General features: G+C 38.4%; 1 protein-coding gene across 1 annotated transcript in view; it reads right to left on the reverse strand.

Moving 5' to 3' along the window:
- Positions 1-22,102, reverse strand: part of diaph2 (diaphanous-related formin 2) — a 420,870-nt gene that overhangs the window by 386,391 nt on the left and 12,377 nt on the right. Inside the window, 3 exon segments of the mRNA XM_039812941.1 lie at positions 8,911-9,015; positions 15,095-15,271; positions 18,582-18,614. Coding sequence (XP_039668875.1) covers positions 8,911-9,015; positions 15,095-15,271; positions 18,582-18,614 — 315 coding nt within the window.

The following is a 22,102-nucleotide window of genomic DNA, read 5'->3' on the forward strand; positions in this document are numbered from 1 at the left end:
AGGCATGCCGTTACCCAGGTATGTGTGCTGCTCATATTTCCCTCAAGGTGGTGAGGTGGAGAGAGCATAGGAGACTTAACAGTGTTGCACACTTACACGCTGGTCAGACTGGATTAGAACCAATTCACACAGTCCTCTATTCCAACCTCATTCTTTACTGGGAGAGGGGAAGGTGCCAGAGAGATTTCATGCCTGAGACAGAGGAGTCACAGTTGTGTGTTCCCTATAGACAATACTAACCAACACTCTCCCTCCAGCACATCTGAGAGCACTCCATCCCACCGACGCACGCTGACAGCGTGGAAATGGGAATCTGCCAGCAAAGCAGGGAGCTAACTGTGGCACAAAATCGGCTAACCAGGCTAAACACTTTATTTTGTTTTTATTTTTTATTTTTTTACACTTTCAGGGTTTAAGAATGACAGCTCATAGCTTTCAGTATGTTAGCCATATCTGTAGGCTACTGCTGCATGATTGACACAGTTTACAAAGGTCAGGTCAAATGCTTCAGTAGGAAACTTCTTGATAACCAGGGTCTCTGGCATCTTTTGACATGGTTTGCAGAACTTCTGAGTGGGCCTCCTCCACATCTCGGATGAACAGTCCTGATACAAGCTGGGGGTAATTCTGTCATATTCCATTTTACGAAACACAACGTGGCCATTACTCGTGATCGACAGTTACTCCAGCCACATCCATACAGGCCAAGCCGAAAACCCACTCTTCCCACAGAAATAACCAAGCACAAAAGAACAGTTTGAAAAAGTAGAGAACGCAATAGATACAAAAGGTCTCTTTAAAATGCCTCAAAGAGCGAGGTTTGTCTGAGAGCATGGGTAGAGCAGAGGCCAGGTCAGTGTGCTGCTTTGCCTTGCCTGTGCTCCTGTTAAGCTTTACAGTCCTCTTAATCCTTACGAAGCTCTCAAAAGGCGATGAAATCCCATTTAAAGTGACAATTCAACGCTCGCTAGACCAATAACAGTGTGGTTCTTTTTTTTTTTTTTAAAAGACCTTAAAAAGTAAGAACCCATTCTTTAGGAAAGGCAACATGGTGCCACTTTATGGGAACTTCAGAGAGAAAAACGGCAAATGGCATATTACTGTGACGAGAAATAAAAAAGTATAACCAATAGGCTTACATTGACAGCATAAATAAAAAAAATAAAAATTTGTTAAGATTATGTGGGCCTTTTGTACACTAGGAGTTCTTTCAAACAGAGACAGAGTTGTTGACAGCAAATTCAAACATATAGCTGTGAATACTTAATATTTCTGATCAAGGCAGAAAACATGTACTTGATATCTTTTCCGCAGTTCACTAGGTTAAGTGTGTATTTTGTGTGTGAATGTGCACATAAGTGTGTGCTCGAGGCCTTATTACAGTAAATGATATATATTCTCAGTATGAGTTGTGTCTCATAGACAGAATGAACACAGTTAAACCATTTAGATGCAAAATGCTCAGATAAACAAATCAGATTGCAAATTATTAGTATTTGTGTAAAAGCTCTTTGTTGGTATCACAATATTCAAATGCTAATAGGTCTTACACTGCAATCTATTTCAAAAGAGAAATGGCAAAAACCAACAAAAGGCCTCCCACTTCATATTCAGGCTGTATAATTTCAAAATCCCTCATTTGAAAGTGCTACCATTTACAAGCAGGAATTGTGTTGGCAATTTATAGCCTTTCAAATTACAGTCCATTAGCAATTTCAGGACTGAAAATAAAAATCCAAACCATAAAAATGACCTCACTTGCACAGTTTGGAACATGCTCCTTGACATCTTTGTAAAATGTGTGTGTGTGTGTGTGTGTGTGTGTGTGTGTGTGTGTGTGTGTGTGTGTGTGTGTGTGTGTGTGTGTGTGTGTGTGTGTGTGTGTGTGTGTGTAGGGTGGGAATGAAGACAGATACACAGAAGGAACAACAATCAGAAGCCAAATAAATAATGGGCTACTTACCGCAACTTTGCTCCCAGTTATCTGCATGCAGCGATCAGCGGAGAAGGTTAATGTGCAAAAAGACACAAACAGCACAATCATTAGTAGGCCAGAGAATCCTCTCCATTACACGTAGAGTCATTAGCGTAACTTGTGTGACATCACAAACACACTATACAACACAAAATGTAAAGCCAACAAAATCGGTGCATCATTCGTTCTTTTCATTTTCAATTGTGAAACCAAATTCGAAAAATTAAAAAACAATTAGTAATTTTGTATTTAATTATGAAACAACATAACAAAAACAAGAAATAAGAAGGGTAAAGAAATTTACCCTACTTTGTTCTTCGTACATTTTATGCTCAAGTCAAACAATTTAACATTGATATTTAATGTGTCTGATTTGTGGGACCAGGAAGTTGTTGACTCCTTTGTGTGTTGCACTTTGCCTAACTTTGCAGCAAATACACTTGGGCGATGGCAGTACCTGATTTAAAGGTGCAGTAGTTAAGCCTTATAAAACTAACTTTCTGTCATATTTGCTGAAACTGACCCTATGTTCAAGTAGAACTACATGAAGCATGTAATTAAAAAAAAGAAAAAGCCGGCTCCTCTGGCACCACCTACAGCCTGTAGTGCGATTTGCAAAAATCCACCGCTCCCTGTTCAGATGCACCAATCAGGACCGGGGGGGTGGGTGTCTAACTGCATGTCAATCACTGCTCATGCACACTCATTCATTCTCCCTTGTGGGGGGAGGGGCTTAGGAGACCGTTTTGGGCTTTAGCGGAAAGGGGGGGGGACTGAGAAGTTGTTGATGTTCACATTTTTTGGCTAATTCCTGGATCCTCACAATCCTACCTACGGCACCTTTAATGTAATGAATATGAGTTTAAACATCAACATAAGTTGGAAAATACAAAAACGAGGCTCAATTTCCAGCCCACAGTGTAATTCACTGGCCTTGTTCTTGCCCGATCTGATCATATGCAAATAACAGTGTGGCCAGCGTGTCTTAAGTCTGTCTTTAAGATTTGCCTGCAGTCTGAAAGTAGCCACTGTACTGGGACAGGAATGGGAACACCTCAGAACTTGCCTGAGAATCCTTTTTAAGATGTCTTCAGTATCAAAGTAATTTTTATTTTTATTTAACCATCAAGAAAAACCATTCCAATTCAATGGTAGAAAACGTATATTAATGTTCAGGCTCATATTTATTACACTGGATCAGGTACTGCCATCGCCCAAGTGTATTTGCTGCAAAGTTAGCGCAAAATACAAATAAGTCAGTAACTTCCCGGTCACACAAATCAGACACATTAGATATCCTGTTAGTACAGCCCGTTTCTTCATTTCCTATTTTTGACTTGAGCATAAAATCGAAGTACGAAAAAAACAACCGTGTTTAGTTTTTTTTTGTTGGATTTATAAATGAATAACAACATACTGTAACTGCTTGTTTTTTTTTTCTATTTTCCGATTTTGGATTCCCTATTGAATAGAAAGAAAAAAGAAAAAATGATACCCTGATTCAACAAGAGAACCTTTATAATTATGTGCACATACTGAAGATAATGTCTGCCGCTGCAATATTCAAAATGTTAAGACAGATACATGAAAATGTGGATACATGAAAACAATATTTTTGCAAAGCATGACAAAGGTATTATCAATACAGGACAACAACTGTGGTGGTGAGGAATCCACATGTTTAGACATGGTGATTTCCACACAAGGGATTTAATAAACAATGAACAGGGTAAAATATGATTGTCCTTGTAATGGACTGAGATTAGATTCACAGATTCATCCCCAAAAAGGAACAGTGAGTAGTGTGGCCAAAGAGGCTGCAGAGGGTCTCTCTGGCCTGATATCAATCAGCTGCCATTAACGTTGGGCTTTAGGTGTCAACTTTGTTTGGCAGAGCTACCTTGTGCCCATGCAGCATGATTCTTGGAGTTTAACCATGTTATCTGTCAATAGTGGCAGGTAGCAGGAGTGTTTTTTATTATTGCAACTGCAGGGCTTGTTTCACAGTAGGAGGGTGTCTGTCAGCTGAGTAAATGTATTCTATACTGTGGCTGAGCTCTTCTTTCTCTGCCATGTGTTTCGAGGAAATGTATTTTGATTGCTGGAAGTTACAGGACACACTACTGAGCTCCTTGTTTTACCTTTTTCTTTCTCTCCTGTTTTCACTCCCTCCCATTCACCCCCCTCCCTCCATCTCTTCTAATCTCCCTTTCCATTTATTTTATTGTCACTCTCAAACTCTCAAAGTCTGTGGCCATTTGATGCTTGATTTCCCCCCCTCCATTCCTCTACCAAGAGTTTATGACAGCCATAAAGTCTGTTTTACACGTGCCACCAGCTGATCACGCACACACTACTTTCCAATCCTACTGTGTATCCACATTTCCTTTGCTCTCCAGTGAATGCAGCATGTCATTGTCTAACACTGGGGAATATGTTACCTGAATACTGGAGGCAACTTGAAATGAGCCACATTGACGTAATTTGTTAGATATTTTCCACAGATGTTGGTTCATACAACATTGGATACATATTTTTGAATCTTGTTTTAGAGTAGCTTGACCAGGTAACAGACATTATCTTGAGTGTGCACAGACAACAATCAGGGAGGAGCTCGAGGGGGACAAGCACAGTTTCATCGACAATGACTTAGCATTTTCAATTCGATGTAACACATTGTTCTCACTGAGCTAAACTCCTTTAAGTTCAGACCCTAAGTAATCATTTGAATAGTGTTGAAAGTATTACTACTTACTGAGATCTGATATTGAGCACCTCTCATACTACGGTATGAATAAACTAAGGATAAGTCGCTGTGCACAAGTGAATGAATTTTCGTTTCACTACAAATGTAGCCATTACCACCCTTATTCATGATGGATGGAAAAATAAATACTAATTGCATAAACAATCAGCAATTTGATAAGAAAGGGCCTGGATGATCTGAGCAAATACCAGGCCCCATTAAAAGAAGAAGGTGGCACATCAATATTTAAATAAAACTGTACAATCCCTCTTACAAGACCCTGCCATCCCAGCCTTCCTGCATCTGAGACACAGCACGTTTGAAATTAAACAAGAAAATATTCATTGACAGTAGGTGAAGTACATTTCTAAGAAATAAGCAATTGTATTAGTGTTAATGGAATTGTAGCAGTTTTAATGATGTTGGCACACATTTAGAGCAAGAAAGAAATTAGTTCATGCAAAGCTGATGGCCAAGGACGTCCACTGACACCCACATACAAAAGCAGAGTTGGATTTCATTGAAAGAGAGTTCATATTCAAATGAACAGGGTCAATGTAAAACCGTCCCTTAAAAAAAGCTTTGCCTTTCCTTTGTAAGACATTTTACAAGAGTAAACCAATAATCCTTTTTCATATTACCAATCATTCGAAGCGAGATAGCTTTATAGACATTTTTATAGAAAGCCTTTTGTGGTATATCAACATGCATGAATGATGAATATACATGCAATAAAGTTGTACATAGCTTGTGAAGGAAATTTCAAGCACCTAAAACCTATTCAAGGAGCTCAAATTTTTCCTTTTTTGTTGAAACTCAACTGAGCAGGTCTCCAGAGACCGACAAGAAAAAGGCCACACGATACTTTAAAGATATTTTCTTGTTCCACCTACATTTTCTCATTTAAACTTCAAGCTCAAAAGCCATTTAAGCCTGCATACTCTGCATTAGCTGCAGGTTAAGAAATAAAGAGGGCTGTCCAAATAAATACACATAAACACAATGTTCTATTGGAAACTTATAATTAGGGGTGCACCAATCCGATACAGATATCTGATATCGGGCAATACTGACCCAAATAGCTGGATTGAGTATCAGTGAAAATGGGGCCTGGCAATTTAATGTTTATATTTGTTTTTTTGCATGCATCCTAATAAATTAAAAAACAGACGACACAGCGTACCTTACCAGCAGGTAGCATGCAGCTAACGTTATCTTACCGGTAGCCTTCAGCTGTAAATCTCCGTAAGTTGTGTAAACAAACAACAAACATAAAAGTAGAGCGTGTGGGCTCCAACAGGACTAAATAGTGCATTTGGATGCCCCTGGTAAACTCATGGTGCATTCAGATGCCACTCAAATTTTGAGAATCGTGACACCCCTAGTTTATATACATTATATACTAGAATATTTATTTCTGATTACATTTTGACCAATTTGTTGCTGCATTTAAAAGATTTCAACTTGGAACTAGAATTTGCTGGTCCCTGATTTATTATTTTAATAATAAATAACAATTCAGTAAATGTATAACTATGTATTTATTTGTTACATTTTGCCTGATGTTGCCTTGCACATAAAATAAAGATCCCCGTCACTCCCACACAGTGAAGCATACAGCTTATTAATTAAACACTGGTATCGGCTCAGTCCTTGCAGCTTTACTTCTAATACCATCTATAAAAAAAAGAAGAAAAAAAAAAAAAGTGGACATTGTGAAGCCCTTCCACAGCGCCAAAGCTGCAATCTCATAATGCAGCATAGATCTTTGGTAGAAAATGATTGAGTCACATTAACAGAAAGGCCCCATGACAAAACAAGACATCCCAACATGTCCAAAAGGCACCACTCCTACATTCATCACCATTCAGAGTTTCAATGCAACATATTCCTATTAGTCCACACCACATGCTCATCAGCAAATACAACCATCATTAGCCCCAGAAAATGCATAACCCTGAAAGAGAAATACATTTTAGTGGTGAGATTCTTTATCACATATAAGCTCATGGATGCATTCATGTAGTATGAAATAAAAACTGGACTGTTTTTCAAAAACAAAGTAGGTACTTAAAAAATACAAAGCAATCAAGAAACCTGCCTTACAAAGACTTGGGTATCTCAATTTTAAACAAATAGTATACTTGTGATGTATTTGCTGACACACTGTACTTTGTGATGGTTATGGGCTTTACATGGGCTTCTGTAGTCATGAGGACGTTAAGAAAGAACCCAAATCCCACTATTCAAGACCCTACAGAGCACAGGATCATCACTATAATTCAATTTATAGATGCTGGATGCTCCAGCTTTATTGTTACTCAGATTTTTATAAATACAGTTTCTCTCTTTCCATCTATCAGGAGCTAAAAAGGACCACAGGATATCAATTTAGTTTAAGACAAAAGTCAGTTTTCAAAATAGGTACAACAATTAGGTAATGTGTTATTGAAGACAATTCATTAAGAACTAGTGAAAACACTGGCTAATGAGCAAACCTAACTAAACTAAAGATGGTTCATTAAGGCCCTGGTTTGGCTTGTATTTTAGAGTAGGTTGTTTGTTTAATATGTTGACATTTTAGACAATGAAATAAATGACCTGCTCCTAGTGTATCTCACTGCGAAGGAGATTTGGTAGCAATGTCACATTATTATGAGAACCATGCACAAAAGTGCCCTAAACTACTAAGTTCAAGCTAAGTTGTCCTCTTGGTCACTTGTGTATTCTCAGTATTTGACAGTCTATGTCAAATAAACATGCCCCTGTCCCAGCTTTTTTGGAAGGTTTTGCAGGCATCACATTGAAAATGAGAAAATTTGCACAAAAAAAAGGTTTATCAGTTTGAACATTAGATATCTTGTCTTTGAAGTTTATTCATTTAAATATAGGTTGAAAAGGATTTGCAAATCATTGTATTCAGTTTTTATTTACGTTTTACACAAGGTCCCAACTTCATTGGAATTGGGGTTTGTATTTAAAGGTGTTTTAGTGGAACTGTATGCACTTGAATTAATTGAATGAATCTGTGTATGTACAGATACATCATCCCTAACACTCAGCCATCTCCCTTCCTTCAGTCTTATTAAATGGGATAGCAGAGTGCTGACAGACATTACATTTTGTCCTCTGTCCTTTGACTACACGGATTATGTTATTCATTTGAATAAAATATCAGTGCTCACAAAGCATAATGGGCCCTGTGAGGAATTCAATCATCTCGGATAATCATCATTATCAATAATGCCAGTTAATTACCATAACAATGAGGAAGGTAATAAATGATGATGGCAAGAGAGAGCTACTTGGTTCAGGAAGCAATTGGGGCAGAAATCACTTTTTTTTTTTTTCTGTGCTAAAGTAATATTTCACCTCACAGGGTTGGTTATAGCTTCAAAAGAGGCTAGGATATTTCATCATACATATCATGGATTACCATGACAATGCTTTATTTTTCACTGCCATATTTGGATTAGAGTGATGATCAAACATTATTCTCCAAAAAATGGGCAACATAATCCTAAACATATAATTTAATAAAGGACAGTTGAAACAGCTGTAAAGTGTTGTTTTGATAAGCACTCAGAACAAAGATAAAGTGTATGGTGCAGCTGGCTATATTGTAGCATATTAGGCTTGTGTTGAACATAGCCTAAAATGCTTGCTTTTCCTCACTTTTGTGGTGGTTGTGCTTTTTACTGTAATACTGCTGTTGAACCAAGAGGTTGACTGAACTTTATTTTCATACTCAATAATCGAACAATGAGTCAAGGCACCGTCACCACTTGAAAAAAAAAAACTCCCATGCAAGTACACAACCGGACAAACAACAATTTGCATGCAAGCACATGACTGGACAAGCACTGACCATCCACCTAGCATTGAGTAAGTGAGTGACTACAATTTATACTGGATGGTCTACAACGGCAGATTGCGGCACACTGGAAAAAAAAGATTGAAGAAAATAAATTAAATTTGCAATCAAAGATGTGGGACTCAAGCATGAAGAGTGGAGAGAGAGTGTGAAAGAACGGATGACAAAGCAAGCAATAAAGCAGAGGATCAGGTTAAACTCATTCTTGGAGAGCCGTGTGAAGTGTCACGATGCTTCAGCTCATCCACTACAATTAAACAGTACACACTCTTCGGTGTATAAAGATAGAGCTCTTAAATTAACTCTCTCACTTACAGATTTGGCAGTAGCTGAGATGTACTGGACCACCATCTCTCGTTTGGTGCTCAAGTCCTTTCCACGCAAAGGGGCTTTGCGTTCCTCATTCAGGTTCATGTCCTCCTAGATACACACAGACAGTAAGGAAAAAATTATGAAATGTTACAGACTGGGTACTACTCAAATTTACTACAACACACTGCATGGAGAATGTTGATCAAGATTATTTTCTGATTATTATTTTCTGATCAGCACAGGGCTGAGTCTGAAAAAATAAAAAGTGGATGGTGTGAAACAATAGCCAGTCCCAAATCTACAGAGTTGTACAAAGCTGTATACTCAATAGAATAACTGCATTTCAAAACTTATTTCAAAAACTTATTTTCAGTACAATAGTTTCACTAAAAAGAAGAAATGTTTCAGACCTACCAACAATTATTTCCACTATAACCCTTTTATATCAGATCCTGTTTGTCTACAGTTGAATACATTTCTTTTCCATCTATCTTTCTGTGTCAAAGTCACAAGGTACACCAACAGGAAATATTGTCAGTAATAATTAGTCCTTGAAACAAGAGTAGCAAGGCTTCAGCAATCTAAACCGTGGACCCCAACTCCAAACAAGAGAGCAAAATCGAACAACACTTCTTTTATTGAGGCCATGCAATCACATCAGATAGGCTGGATAGGCAGTATCTGTGTGTTATTGGGAGTATTATCTTTGTGCTACTTTAATTCTGCATCACAAAAGAGGTCTTTCATGTGAGAGACATCAGGGGATGGAGCGAAGGCCGGACAGAGCACTAAAAGCTAGGGAATGACATGATGATTAGAATAGAGGGGGATGTTTATCAGAAGCACTCTCTCACAAAGAGACGGATAGAATGAACAGAGAGAAAGAAAAAAACATTCTCCTCAGGGTTTAGGATAGTGAGCCTATAGTTGTGGAGACATGCTGCCCTCTGCTGGGGAGCGCAGAAAATCATGTGTCCTTTCGTTTGGTTGATCTGATTTGGCAGTGATTTCCCTCCATCTGATTTAATGTAAAATTCACCTGATAAATTAAGTGTGTCACTTCTAAATATAGAACATTGTAATACAACGGTTTGAATATCTTACCCGCAGTAATCTGATTCAAACTGTTTTGATTAATTTGAAAGCGAGGCATGGACAAGAATCCCATCCAGGGGCACCGTGACCTAAATACCTCCAACTACATTTCCTCTAGTAAATACCCTTGGAGCGAAAAAACCATTAACATCCTTTTTGTCGAACAGGGAGGAAAAAAATGTGGCTGAAAGTTTTACAATTGGCAGGTTTTTTTCATCGAAGGAAACCAGCAGGTTTTTTAATTAATCTTTGAACCCTGCTAATTTATCTGCTTAATTGGCATTCAATAAGCAAGGCATAATGTGGCAGGGTGAGTATGTTGTAGGAGGGGTAGGAGTAGTGGCCCTGCGGGACACTTGTCAGGGGGCAAACTGGAGGAATGAGCCCTCCATGTTTAGTCTCCAAAATGATTAATGCTCTTTTATTAATTATACCCTCATAGGCTACATAAAAAGAGTCAAAGGAAATCTTCAACTATGCTGCTGGTGTATCTGAAATTATTGGATTTCAGCTTGTATCAATGACTGTGGAGTTACCAAAAAAATAGGTTCTAGATCTTGTTGTCTCGTGTTGTTCTGGCAAGCTTTTCTACCACGTAACAGTCTCCACTTGTCTTGCTTATGCTAAAAATAGTTAGTCTGCAACATCAAGCATCGTGGAAGTTTTAGGAACACTGTCCATCCCAGCGTACTGCCATATTGTATACACAAATAGCAAAGTCCATAACTAGTAAGACAGTGATACATATGATACATTGTTTTCAATTTGTTTCACTCTGTATTCAAGCACGTTCAATTTAAACTGAACAATGGCTGAGGTAATGAGCTGACTTTGAGGTAACGGTGTTCACATCCCTATTGGCTGAGCTCATTCTTGGACTAGTAGCCCATTTTTAATAAATGTCCCTGAGCTTTGGGACAATGCAGCAATACACTGATCCTAAATACAGTCAATGCAACCAAATTTTTTGACTGGCCAAGTCAACCACCTCAATCCAACGGAACATGTGTTTCACTCACTAAAGAACAGCCCCCAAAACAAGAAATAAGTGAAGATGGCTGTCTGACAGGCCTGGGAGCCCATCACCAGAAAGATACCAAGCATAAGCTGAAGTATGTGGATTGTAGATTTCAGGAAGTCACTGGGTGCTAATGATTTGCAACCAAATATTAAACATGTTGACCTTATTTAAGCTTTTGAGTTGTCCTGTAAATTGTGTCCCCCCCCAAATATTGGGAGACAATGTATAATAGATGCAGAATGTATAAATAATCCAATTCCAACATAGTTTATCTAATTTACAAGTAAGCACTTTAACATCATAGTCACCGTTTCATTTCAACTCTGACGTGCTTGGGTACAGAGCAAAAACAACAAAATATAAAGTATGTCACTATCTTTCTCCTTAGAGACTACCCTGTCCATACAAAATATGGGACGGGAAAAAATTCCATCATCCGGTAGTGCAATGTGACTGCAAACACAGTCTAACTCCAGAAAGCCATAGGCTTCAAATCACAGAAAAGAGCAATTAATAGCTAGCATCAAATATGTCTGAGTCTGAGAAATGGCTCACGCTATAGGGAAAAGTGGATCTAAGAAAAGTAGAAGGCCTATAAAAATGTTTCGCTTCAACTGTGACAAATCGATTATTTTGTCCACCACCCTCAAGTCTGATCCATGTGTGTGCAAGGGCACACACAGTAACTCCTGTGGGCTGGTTTTAATGTCCTGGAGGCGCAGAGTGTAACTGCTGAGGGATCAAATAGGAGCTTATTACTAGCAGTGTTCATCCTGACAATGGCGCGTAGAGAGGCACATAAAACCTCAAACTAGCCACAGCAGTACTGCAATCTGACATTCTTCTTTCACTGGTCCTCTGACTCCGCGAGCACCTGCATACCACGCACTACTACTACGACAATAAGAAGACACTTTCTAATGAACAGAGACAAATTGGCACTGGAATCAAATCAATTTAATCATTCCTCAGTATGGATGCCATGCTCTTGGGAGGTTTTCTTGCTGACAGACAAGTAAAAGCATAATTTTGGTAATAATGCCATGAATGTGATAATGTCAGGGACAGATGTCTTAAAGTGCCAATATGCGGCAACTATTTACACAAATTCACACCATCAGGGAGATTTTTGCCTGAATGGAGAGGACAAGTTCATGAATATGACCTCACAACGTATCCTACCTCTTGTTTCCTTTAATGGTCCTTTTACAGACAATTGAGTTGAACTGATAATGAAAGGGGTTTGAGTTACACCAAAGTGTAGTGTTAAGGTTTTATAGCCTACTGAATACTGATTAAATCAGCTCACATGTTATTTTGTGTGCTACTGTGTTCCTAGACTGAACCTCTTGGATTGGAGTCTGCTACTGCAACACAGCTGTCTCCTTAGTGAGATGCATACAGTATAACGGACATTTTATCAGCGGATTTACTGCTGTGCATTTTGATGAGGGGCTCTGAATTCCATCTGTGCACATCTTGGGACACAGAGAGTAAAGATATACACTACATTGTTCTAAAGGCAGTGCTGAGAGTAACGGAGTTTTCATGCATTTCTATCACTGTAGTTTAATGAATATACTTAAATAAAAAAACTCTGCTCTCAATGGTTAGCTTAAAAAATTCTAGAAAGAGTTGATTTGGTTTTCCTCCCAACTGTGTGTGAGTGTTTCTTCCTATATTTTCCCAGATCCCTTTGATGACCTTTTAGTAAGAGGCTATGTGCTATTTAGGCTTTAAAATACAAAGCTCAATGTGCAAACCACTTTCCAGAGAAAAATATTTTCACTTTCTCCTAGTCATTAATGCACAGTAGGTGGTCTCACTAATATGGCCTGGGCCATCCCTTCATTTGAAGCAGGCTAGACATCTAAGGCTGTGGCATGTAGCACCATAAAAACAATCCGTAACAGAATGGGTGTAGGAGAGCTGAAATGTGCGTTTGACATAAAAAAGAGAAAGAGAGATGACAAAGCCAGATAGATGCTGAAGAGAAGCTACTAGTATCAAAAGAAACTACCCACCACTGTCATTTCTGTGTTTGTTGCATCAAAGCAGAAATGTTTACAGTATATGAGAAGAAATAGTGGTGGCTTTAAAAGTACATAAGTAAATAACCCTTTTCTTTTTGATTTCATTACTGTAATTATACTTCCCAACCCGAAGTGTCAAGGCCTGTCAAATGTCAGACCAGCAAACATGCGTTCTGTGTCGTCTGTCACTGAGCAAATTGAAGCCTGGGTTTAATGTCATGCTGCTGTGAGCACAAACATAGTAATTGAGAGGTGAACGGAGTGACAGGGATGAGCACCCAGGCAAGAAAACACTGAGCAGTAGCCTGATGAAAACCAGTAGCACTGGTCACATTTCTCTGGCCCTGGCAATAAAGACCATTGTATGAGAAAAAGGAAAAGCAGCCACCATACCACGCACACATACACACTCAGAGACATTATCCACAATAGTGCACACAACCTATGCAATGAAGCCAGAGTAATTCAGCTCCCCACTTCAAAGAGATGGGCTGAAAGCTTTTTGTTAGATTTCAATCCTGCAGTACATAAGGCCAAAAATGCATTTCAATGGAGAAAATCACAAGTGTGACAGAGCTTTGACCCCACAGATGAGTGCGAAGTGAATTTCAAAGTTTCATGTTCTTCTGACGGTAACCTAGGGAGTACGTAGATGGAGCCCTGCTTCACAAAAGCTTAACATCTTAATGCAAAATGCATTCATCTTTACTATAAATACTGTATACTGTACATAACTCAAGTCTATTTTTGATATGTTAGATTATATGTTTATGTAAAACTGTGTAGCACTGTTCACCCTTCAAAAATGAAACTTTGAATCAAATAATTCAATTGTGAATTTATTTCGCACATTTGTACCTAAAGTCAGGGTCAGTCATCAAAGAAGAAGTCCTGTGTAACCCCATGAGAGAACACTGTTTTATGTCACCATGGGCATTGTGTACACTGCTTTCTGGATGTGCTGCTATGACTGGGCAATTAGTTGTGTGTGCCTTGATTTGTCGGGGCTTTAACCTGCACAATATTTATATCATTTCACAAATCTATGCAGTTACATCAGGGGTTTTCAATCGTACATTGGGATACTAATAATCACTCAATGTTTTTCTAACCTATGTCATAGTTGAAGGGGAAAAAATACACTTTTCAACTAGGGTTGACACGAGAACCAATACTTTGGTACCAAGTTGATCTCAAAATTCTGAAACGGTACTGGTACCGCAGATACCATGAAGGTACTGGTTTTTCTACAGTACCGCAGGGTTGCAAAGATGCAATTCTTCCAGACCTGAAACTCCCAAACCGCAAGTACTGTAAGTCTCTTTTTCTCTGCAGTGGTATCGAATTGGGTATTGAGAATTGTGGAATTGCACTGGTAATGGTATCGACTAATACATTAATAAATCTACAGATAAGGTTCTACCCTGCCTCTGATCACAGCTCTGTGTGTTAGTGTGACTAAAATCACAAGTACTAGACTTTCGTTTGCAGATGTTTACTTGCAAAGTAGTATTACTGGATCTTGGATTATTTATGTAGAGTATGCAGACGTCAACATCAGGGTTTCAGATCTAATGCTATCATACATTTTGGTCAAATTGAACTTGTTCATTTAGTTACGAAAACTGTAAACCATGATATCTTGATTGGAGAATTATAAAGTAAAATGAAAAACAATTTTAAGATGTTGCATAAAACAATGAGAGCTTTGCAAAGCATTAACTTCATTATCAACCTTTTCGCATGCCTGGTAAAGCTTTGTTCACAAAACAAAAATCTCATCAGCAGTAGATCTGTGTGGGTAATATAAAAATGCTTTTCAAATTGAACTTTCTGCAAACTCCTCTTCACCAACATACACGACAGCAGCTCGGTTTCTCTACTTGTGCGCCTCTTTGCACAGATTTATGAATCAATTTAAGATTTCATAATAGAATGCTCATTATTTATTGTTCTGTGGCAGCTGTAATAAAATTGTTGTGGAGTGTTACAAATGACGCTACAAGACAAAACACTGCAAGATAAATACAAAGCTCACCATCATCTTCTCGAAGAGGTCAATGATCTCCTTTTCCGAGAGGTTCATGGAACGGTCGTCAAAAAGGGGCTGAGGAACAGGCAATTCGGCCTGGATAGAGAGGGGATCTGTTGGGTGCTGTATAAGAAGCTTCTCCTTCTTCATCCCCGTTTTTCTGAAACTGGTAATACGATCACGCTGAAAGAAAACAGAATGTTTGACATTTTAAAACATGACGCTGCTAACAATCCTGTTTAAAACTAACTGATTTGTAACTGATGTTCATTAATATAAAATAGTTGCATACTATAGTTTTAATCTAGGCCAAGTATAAGGCTTACTGTTTTTGGTTAATGCTGATTCATTGAAAAATAATCAAAGAAGCTGGTGAGAACAAAATGTTGTAGAACGGCGAACAAAACGTCAGATAAAGCGATATCAATTTTGAAAAAGGGGACCCAATCATTAGAAAAAAACGGCTAAAACCTTGAGATAGGGACAACAAAAGTGTTTGTTTTCATGGTTGACAGGAAGACAACACAAGGGTTAAAGAGTAATTCCAGACAATATGTTGTATCGATGAAAAGCATTGCTGAATTGACCTCTGTTGGATGAAAAGTTTAAGTCATTTGCCCGTCTGACCACACCCAACCTGTACAACTTACCACACCTGACCACACCCAACCTGTACAACTTACCACACCTGATCACACCCAACTCTGTTGAAGCTTTACACAATATTGCATTGTGGGGTGCTGCACATGGTGGGGACAGAGCAAGCATGTGATTCAGCCTGGGTGAAGTTACTTTATAAAGACAAGGCGTACAGAAAAGAAGTCTGCAGTCAAACCGGTGGGACCATGAGGCTGTAATGCTCAATTACAAAACAGAAAACAAAATTCGTAGAATGACAAAAAAGAGACATAGTTTGCTACTATTACATCCTTGCCACTGGTGAGGTAAAACATTTTATGTTCGTCCTGAAGGGGGAGCAAGATGTAAGGCCATGTTGTTGCCTAAATCAAAAAGGTTTTACTCTTTGGTGAACATGACGGTGTTCTTCGTTATTATTTGGCCAGAGTGTGCCGATAGAGGAACAGTCACTGTGGTAAGCCACTATTAAAGGTCCAATATGTAATATTTGTACTGTAATAAATCCAAAAATGACACCAATGCCTCATCAGATATTAAGGAAACATGTTAAACTGAAATACTATCTTTTCTGACAACAATGCTAATTTCAGTATTTTTTCTTTTTGAAATTTACATTCCGTGACGGAATTTATGTTTATGTTTTGATCTGTGTGTTGTTATCAACGGCCCAGTTTGACAGCCGGCCGGGTTGCCAGATATACCTGTAAAAACGTAAACCCAGCGCGCCCTACAGCGGTAACGTTAGTACAGCCATGAAAGCAGCAAACAAACAAACAGGATCAATGGAGATAGATTCTACCCGACCAAAAAAAGAAAACAGCATGTTTCTAATGTCATTGCGTGACCAGAGACGTAACAACCCCTGGTAAATAATGGAGATGTATTTGAAAGATGGAGACAGCTTAGAGCCCAAAAGGATGCAGAGTTGGCTTTTCTCTTTTCTACTGAACCGGTAAGCATTAGCTTCAGGCTAATTTATCACAGCTACTAGGGACGGGCATTTTTGTCATTTCAACATTTGTGTTCTCACATTGAATTATATAGCTAGAGTACCCGAGTTGGTTACTCGCAAAAACAATTGAGACACAGCCAGTAAAGTGATCCCGACTGGTCCTGGCTAACGCCGGCATGCTAACCCTGCTACCTGCTAACATTACCGGAGAACCAGGCAAGCAGCCCACGGCTGTTTACAGCGCGTGTAGCCTCGTTAGCGGCTGGAGCCGACAACGGTGAGTTATTTTAAGCCACGAGAGGGGGCTGTAAATCGGAAAGAGAGGACTGTGAGTTTGCAGTGTGTTTAGCGATTTTTGCCATAATTCTAAGCCAATGAAGTGTGTTCCGTCCGGTAAGGTAGTGGTATTTTTAGCGTTGCCGTATTGTAATTCTAAGCCGAGGAAGTGTGCCTGACTGGCGTGTGGAGAGGACAGTGAGGTTGTTGTGTTTTTAGCGGTTCATACTGTAATTTTAAGCCGAAAAGTGTGTCTGTCAGTTGGTTACAGAGCTCCGCGTGAGCACGGGCTTTTATGACTGTCAATATAGCCAGCATCTACCGTTAGCTACTCCGCTGTGTTGTGGAGTAATGTCTGGCTATGTGAGAAAAGTGTCTAGCAACGTTGTTGTGAATGCTGCGGTCTCAGCCTGGCAACCCCCGTGAACTTCGAGTCTGGGCAGGAGGGGGCGGGGGAAACGACTCTCCAGTATTTTAACCGCTAGCTGCCAGTATTACACACAATATTACATATTGCACCTTTAAGAGTTTGGATATTTTGTGATTGGCAATTTAAAGTGAAGAGAATTAATTTGCTCATCAAATGCCATATCAGCATCACTGACCGATGTGTGGGGTTAAAAACAATAAAAATCCAAACTACAGAATGTTTACACAGTAAATGGTATTATTATATTATAATTGAAACTTTTTTTTTTTTACTTGATTCAAAACAAACAAATAGTAGCAAAACATATATTTGACATACTATACTGTATCAAACTTATTGAGACTTTACTTACCATTATATAAGATTTACCTGGTTTGTGTTCATGGTATTAGAATAGTCTTAGCAGACAATACAAACTTAAACTCACTTTGATAACATCAGCAAGGTTCAGTTGAGTTTCCTTGTTACATTCATTAGTTGAGATTAATGCAGTATAGTACAGTTTAGTGTGAAAGCAGAAAAAGTACATGCAACCAGTCAATGTTAGTCATATTTAGTAAAATGGAATGGAGAGGACATGCTGGATGAATGAACATAAATTAAATGGAATGACAAACATAAAATGATGACATACATGATGTCACTACTATTAGTTTGCTAAAATATAACTGGATGGATCAAACATACTGTGTACGAACACAAAAACAGCATGAGCTTCTAAGTGTCAAAGTTAGGCTATTTGTTAACTAAGGGTATTAAAAAAGCCCCAGGCAGAAACATCTAATCGGAAGTGCGCTACTGATAATTGCACACTAAATGATCTATGAGCTGCTTATAAAAGTCTAGATGCTATGGGCTGAATTCTGTTCATTATGAAAAATGTAGGAGGTTCGTGATGCTAAATAATAGCACCATGAAAAATCATCTTTTATTTACACACGTAATGGAGGACAGAAGCTTAGCCTTTTTGTTACTGTATAGTACATCACAAACTGTCACACTTTATAGGAACGCTAGATGTAACCTATCCTTAGTGTTTTTATGTTCTGTTTGTATAAATTGTTCACTTAATGAATTCATATCTGGCACATTTGATCCAGCCACATATTTCAGTTATAAGTCCCATGCAGCCATGACAAAACATGAGATGATGTAAAACAAAACTAGTCACACCAAAATTAAACCGAGCACCTTACCATATCATCAGCCAATGTTTTTATGTGTATGTTCTGTTGGAGGGAGGGCACAGTGTGAAAAACAAGATCCAAAAGAAAATTAAACACAGCAAAGGGTACAGTATGTATCCCATCGGGAGTGTGCTCACATACAGTGTCCTGGATACAGTCTAATTTTCCTCTCAGAATCACAACTAAACTTCCAATTAACAAATACACTTGCAAGGGCTGGCAATGGGCCATTGTCATTATCCGTTTTCCAATGAGGGTATGAGCGTATCCTGGACACTGTACATGTGTAGGAAGGATGTGACAATACTTAATGATCCCAAATAATAGCATTTAAAAGGTTAACTACCGTTTTTTCAACCTGGACCCTATTTTCCTGTGTCTAAGTGACTTATAGGAATGACAATCTTTGTCTAGCTTGTATTTACCTTCACAAAAGTGCTTATTTTGCCACTGACCGGCTCAGATTAATATTCTAAGTGTCTGACAACATTATGGAAAGGAGCCCTTCAGAGATAGACCTTTAAAATCTCTTTGAGACCTTTTAAGTTTAACCTGAAACAGCTCTGAAGTCGCTAGCGCTAAACCCACCAGACTCCATTTAAAAAAGCAATACTTTTAGCGTGTATAGAGCCAACGTATATTCACATATAAATCCGTAAACGATGTGTTTATTTCAACCAAAACTAGAGTTGTGATGGTTGGAAAAGTGGAAAGACAACCCAAAACGGCTTCTCATAGTTTTATTTTGTTTCTGTCTACTTTGAATGAAGTGTATTTTACAATGCTAAAATTACTGTTTATTTACATGTTTAAAAAAAAAAAGGCTCTTACTCTTTAACAGAAAGGTCAACCTCCTTAGAAATCCTTTCCATAAAGTTGTCAGACACTTAGAATATTAATATGAGCCTGTCAGTGGCAAAACAAACACATTTGTGAAGGACAAATGGACAAGCTGGACAATTGCCACCCCATAACTTACATTGTAGCTTGTTTCGCCGCTGCCGACTGCAGCGGTCTTGCTTAATACTGGACCAATTTTAAAGATTGTTGTTCCCATCAGTCACTTAGACACAAAAACATAGGAAAATAGGTTCCAGGTTGAAAAAAACATTACCCTTTAAATGGATGTAAACATAAGTGTGTGTTCAAGAGTGAACATCCCAAACACACACAACACAAAACCATAAAAGGAGATGTATCACAAAGCACCTATAATCACACAGCCACCAACATAATGAGCACACCTGTTCACAACACCCATTGAAAACGCGCAGGTTAGTGCTGCTTGGTTATAGCTTTGTGTATCCCAAAAATAATACACTTTCGCACGGCAATATGTTACAGCCTGGCACAGTTAACCACCAAAGGGTTATTTTATCTTTGTGTGTCCTAATGAGCATCTCTTGTAGTGACAGTAGCCCAACTGAGTCGTTCTTGTTCAATAACTTAACTCCAGTCAAAGAAATTCCTAACTTTTCAATGATGTGTTTGCTTGCAGATCAAATCTTAGCTTCCTCATAAAATGTTACAAAATAATCATATAACAAAAATAAAACCACAACTTCTCTTTATTACAGATGTTTATCTTCATCTCAGACACAATAAGATAGGCTACTGCCAAAGGCTTGTGGCTCAGCAAGAGACAGCTATTTGAAACACACCTCAAATGGGAAGCAGTAGCAGCACTGCCATATGCTGTGGCGCTAGGCTGTGAAGCACTAATGAGTAGGGAGATGTGGGGTGGTGATGGCCATAAAGCCTGCCTCCAGCCGCAGATTTCTCCACTATTCTAATCAGGAAACTACTGATGCTGGGGCAACAAACAGATTGGCTCTAACCTGTACCTCTCTCTGTGCATCTTTATCAGCTGTCGCTGTGGGCACCACTGAACAGGCACTCAAACTGCCATATCCATCACTAGTTTTGTCTGCAACAACTGATCAACAGTTGGGAGATAAAGCTACGAGCCACAGAAAACAAAGCTTCAGTCTCTATGTGCAGGCTCCATGTGTTGTCCAAGCTGTTACTTGAAGTCAAGATAATAAATGTAATATTCATCTGGCATTGTGCTTAAAAAAGGGTTCTGTCTGGGATGTCCAGGTATTTGTTTCACTGTCATTCGTGGCCTTTAATATAGCTTCACAACTTCTCACAATATCTGTAAAGCTAAGAATTTGACCTGGGCAACAACTTTTTCCACTTCTAACTCAGACAGTATGTATCATTAAGCCCAGCATTCTCTTGCAGTCTAAAACTGCGTGAAACAATAGCTAATTTTCAAATGGAGTACTTAAACATTTTCTAATCAATTTAACAACAATCAAACCACTGTTTGGTTAATTGCCTTGACTTGAGGGCCTTTCCTTGCCCATTATCTTGGCAACATCGCAACAACGCAATTTAACATCAACAATTAAGCTTGCATGTCCTCTGGGCTTCTCCTGCTTATTAAAGTGAACTTTTTCATCATAATAAATGTTTATTACCAAACACATATTCCTCTAAATAACCTAATCAAATTAGCTCTGGGTCCCTCCTTAATCAAATGTGATTATGACTCCATGCAGATCTTTAAAAATGAAAACACAGAGCTATATCCCACAACTTGAGAGTCAATTTGGGGACAAAAAGCCAGACCAGTATGCACATTTCACGCAATAACTTTTTAAATTAATATTACAAACTCCAATTAATGTTTATATTACATTAACTCATTTAGATAATAACCTTTCATTGATCTTAGTTTCATTACAAAATTCCACCAGGTTTTACATCCAAGATGGTCAACGGACAAACTTTGTTTCAAATTGGCTACCATTGCACAGCTTTTAAATAGTAACTCCTGTTATTCCCAACCAATTTAACTAGACCATCTGTATGATGTCGATTTAACTCACTAACTGGAACTATCTCTATAAAAATCAGTAGCCACAATGCCTCTGTAAAACGAGCTTAGAAGAAAATTAGGTTTTACTTTAATTAGTTCTAATAATAACAAAGGATTACTGGGAGCTGGTAGTGAGGACTATAATGCAATGTGCTGTTGACAGGTCTCAGCAACTTCAACAACTTCAATCTTGTTTTCCTGAAACAATGGTAAGTAACAATTATAAATGTACTACCAAATACCAATTTGGCACATTTCCTTTCCCCTCTCTGATGTATCCAGTGGAGTAAAACACATCTCATTGCTGCAAACATAAACAATTTAGGGCAAGAGGACTGACATCATGCACTGCTAAGAACCATAAGTCAATATAATATTATTAACTCATCAGAAGCAATATGGATTGACATTAAAGAGCTGTTAGACACACAAGCTGTAAAAAACTGGCAAACTGCACTTTACACCCAACAACAACAAAAGGAATATTAGCAAAATGAATGGCCAAGATTTCTTTACTCAAAAGAAAAGTATATTATCAACCCAGTAGTATATCCCGAGTATGGACAAGCATGCAACTTGTCAGTATAACAAAGTTGACATTTAAAATATATAGGCTGTTAATTAGCAACATGCTCTGCTTTTA

The sequence above is a fragment of the Perca fluviatilis genome, chromosome 10 (genome assembly GCF_010015445.1).
Source record: "Perca fluviatilis chromosome 10, GENO_Pfluv_1.0, whole genome shotgun sequence".
Taxonomy (NCBI): Eukaryota; Metazoa; Chordata; class Actinopteri; order Perciformes; family Percidae; genus Perca; species Perca fluviatilis.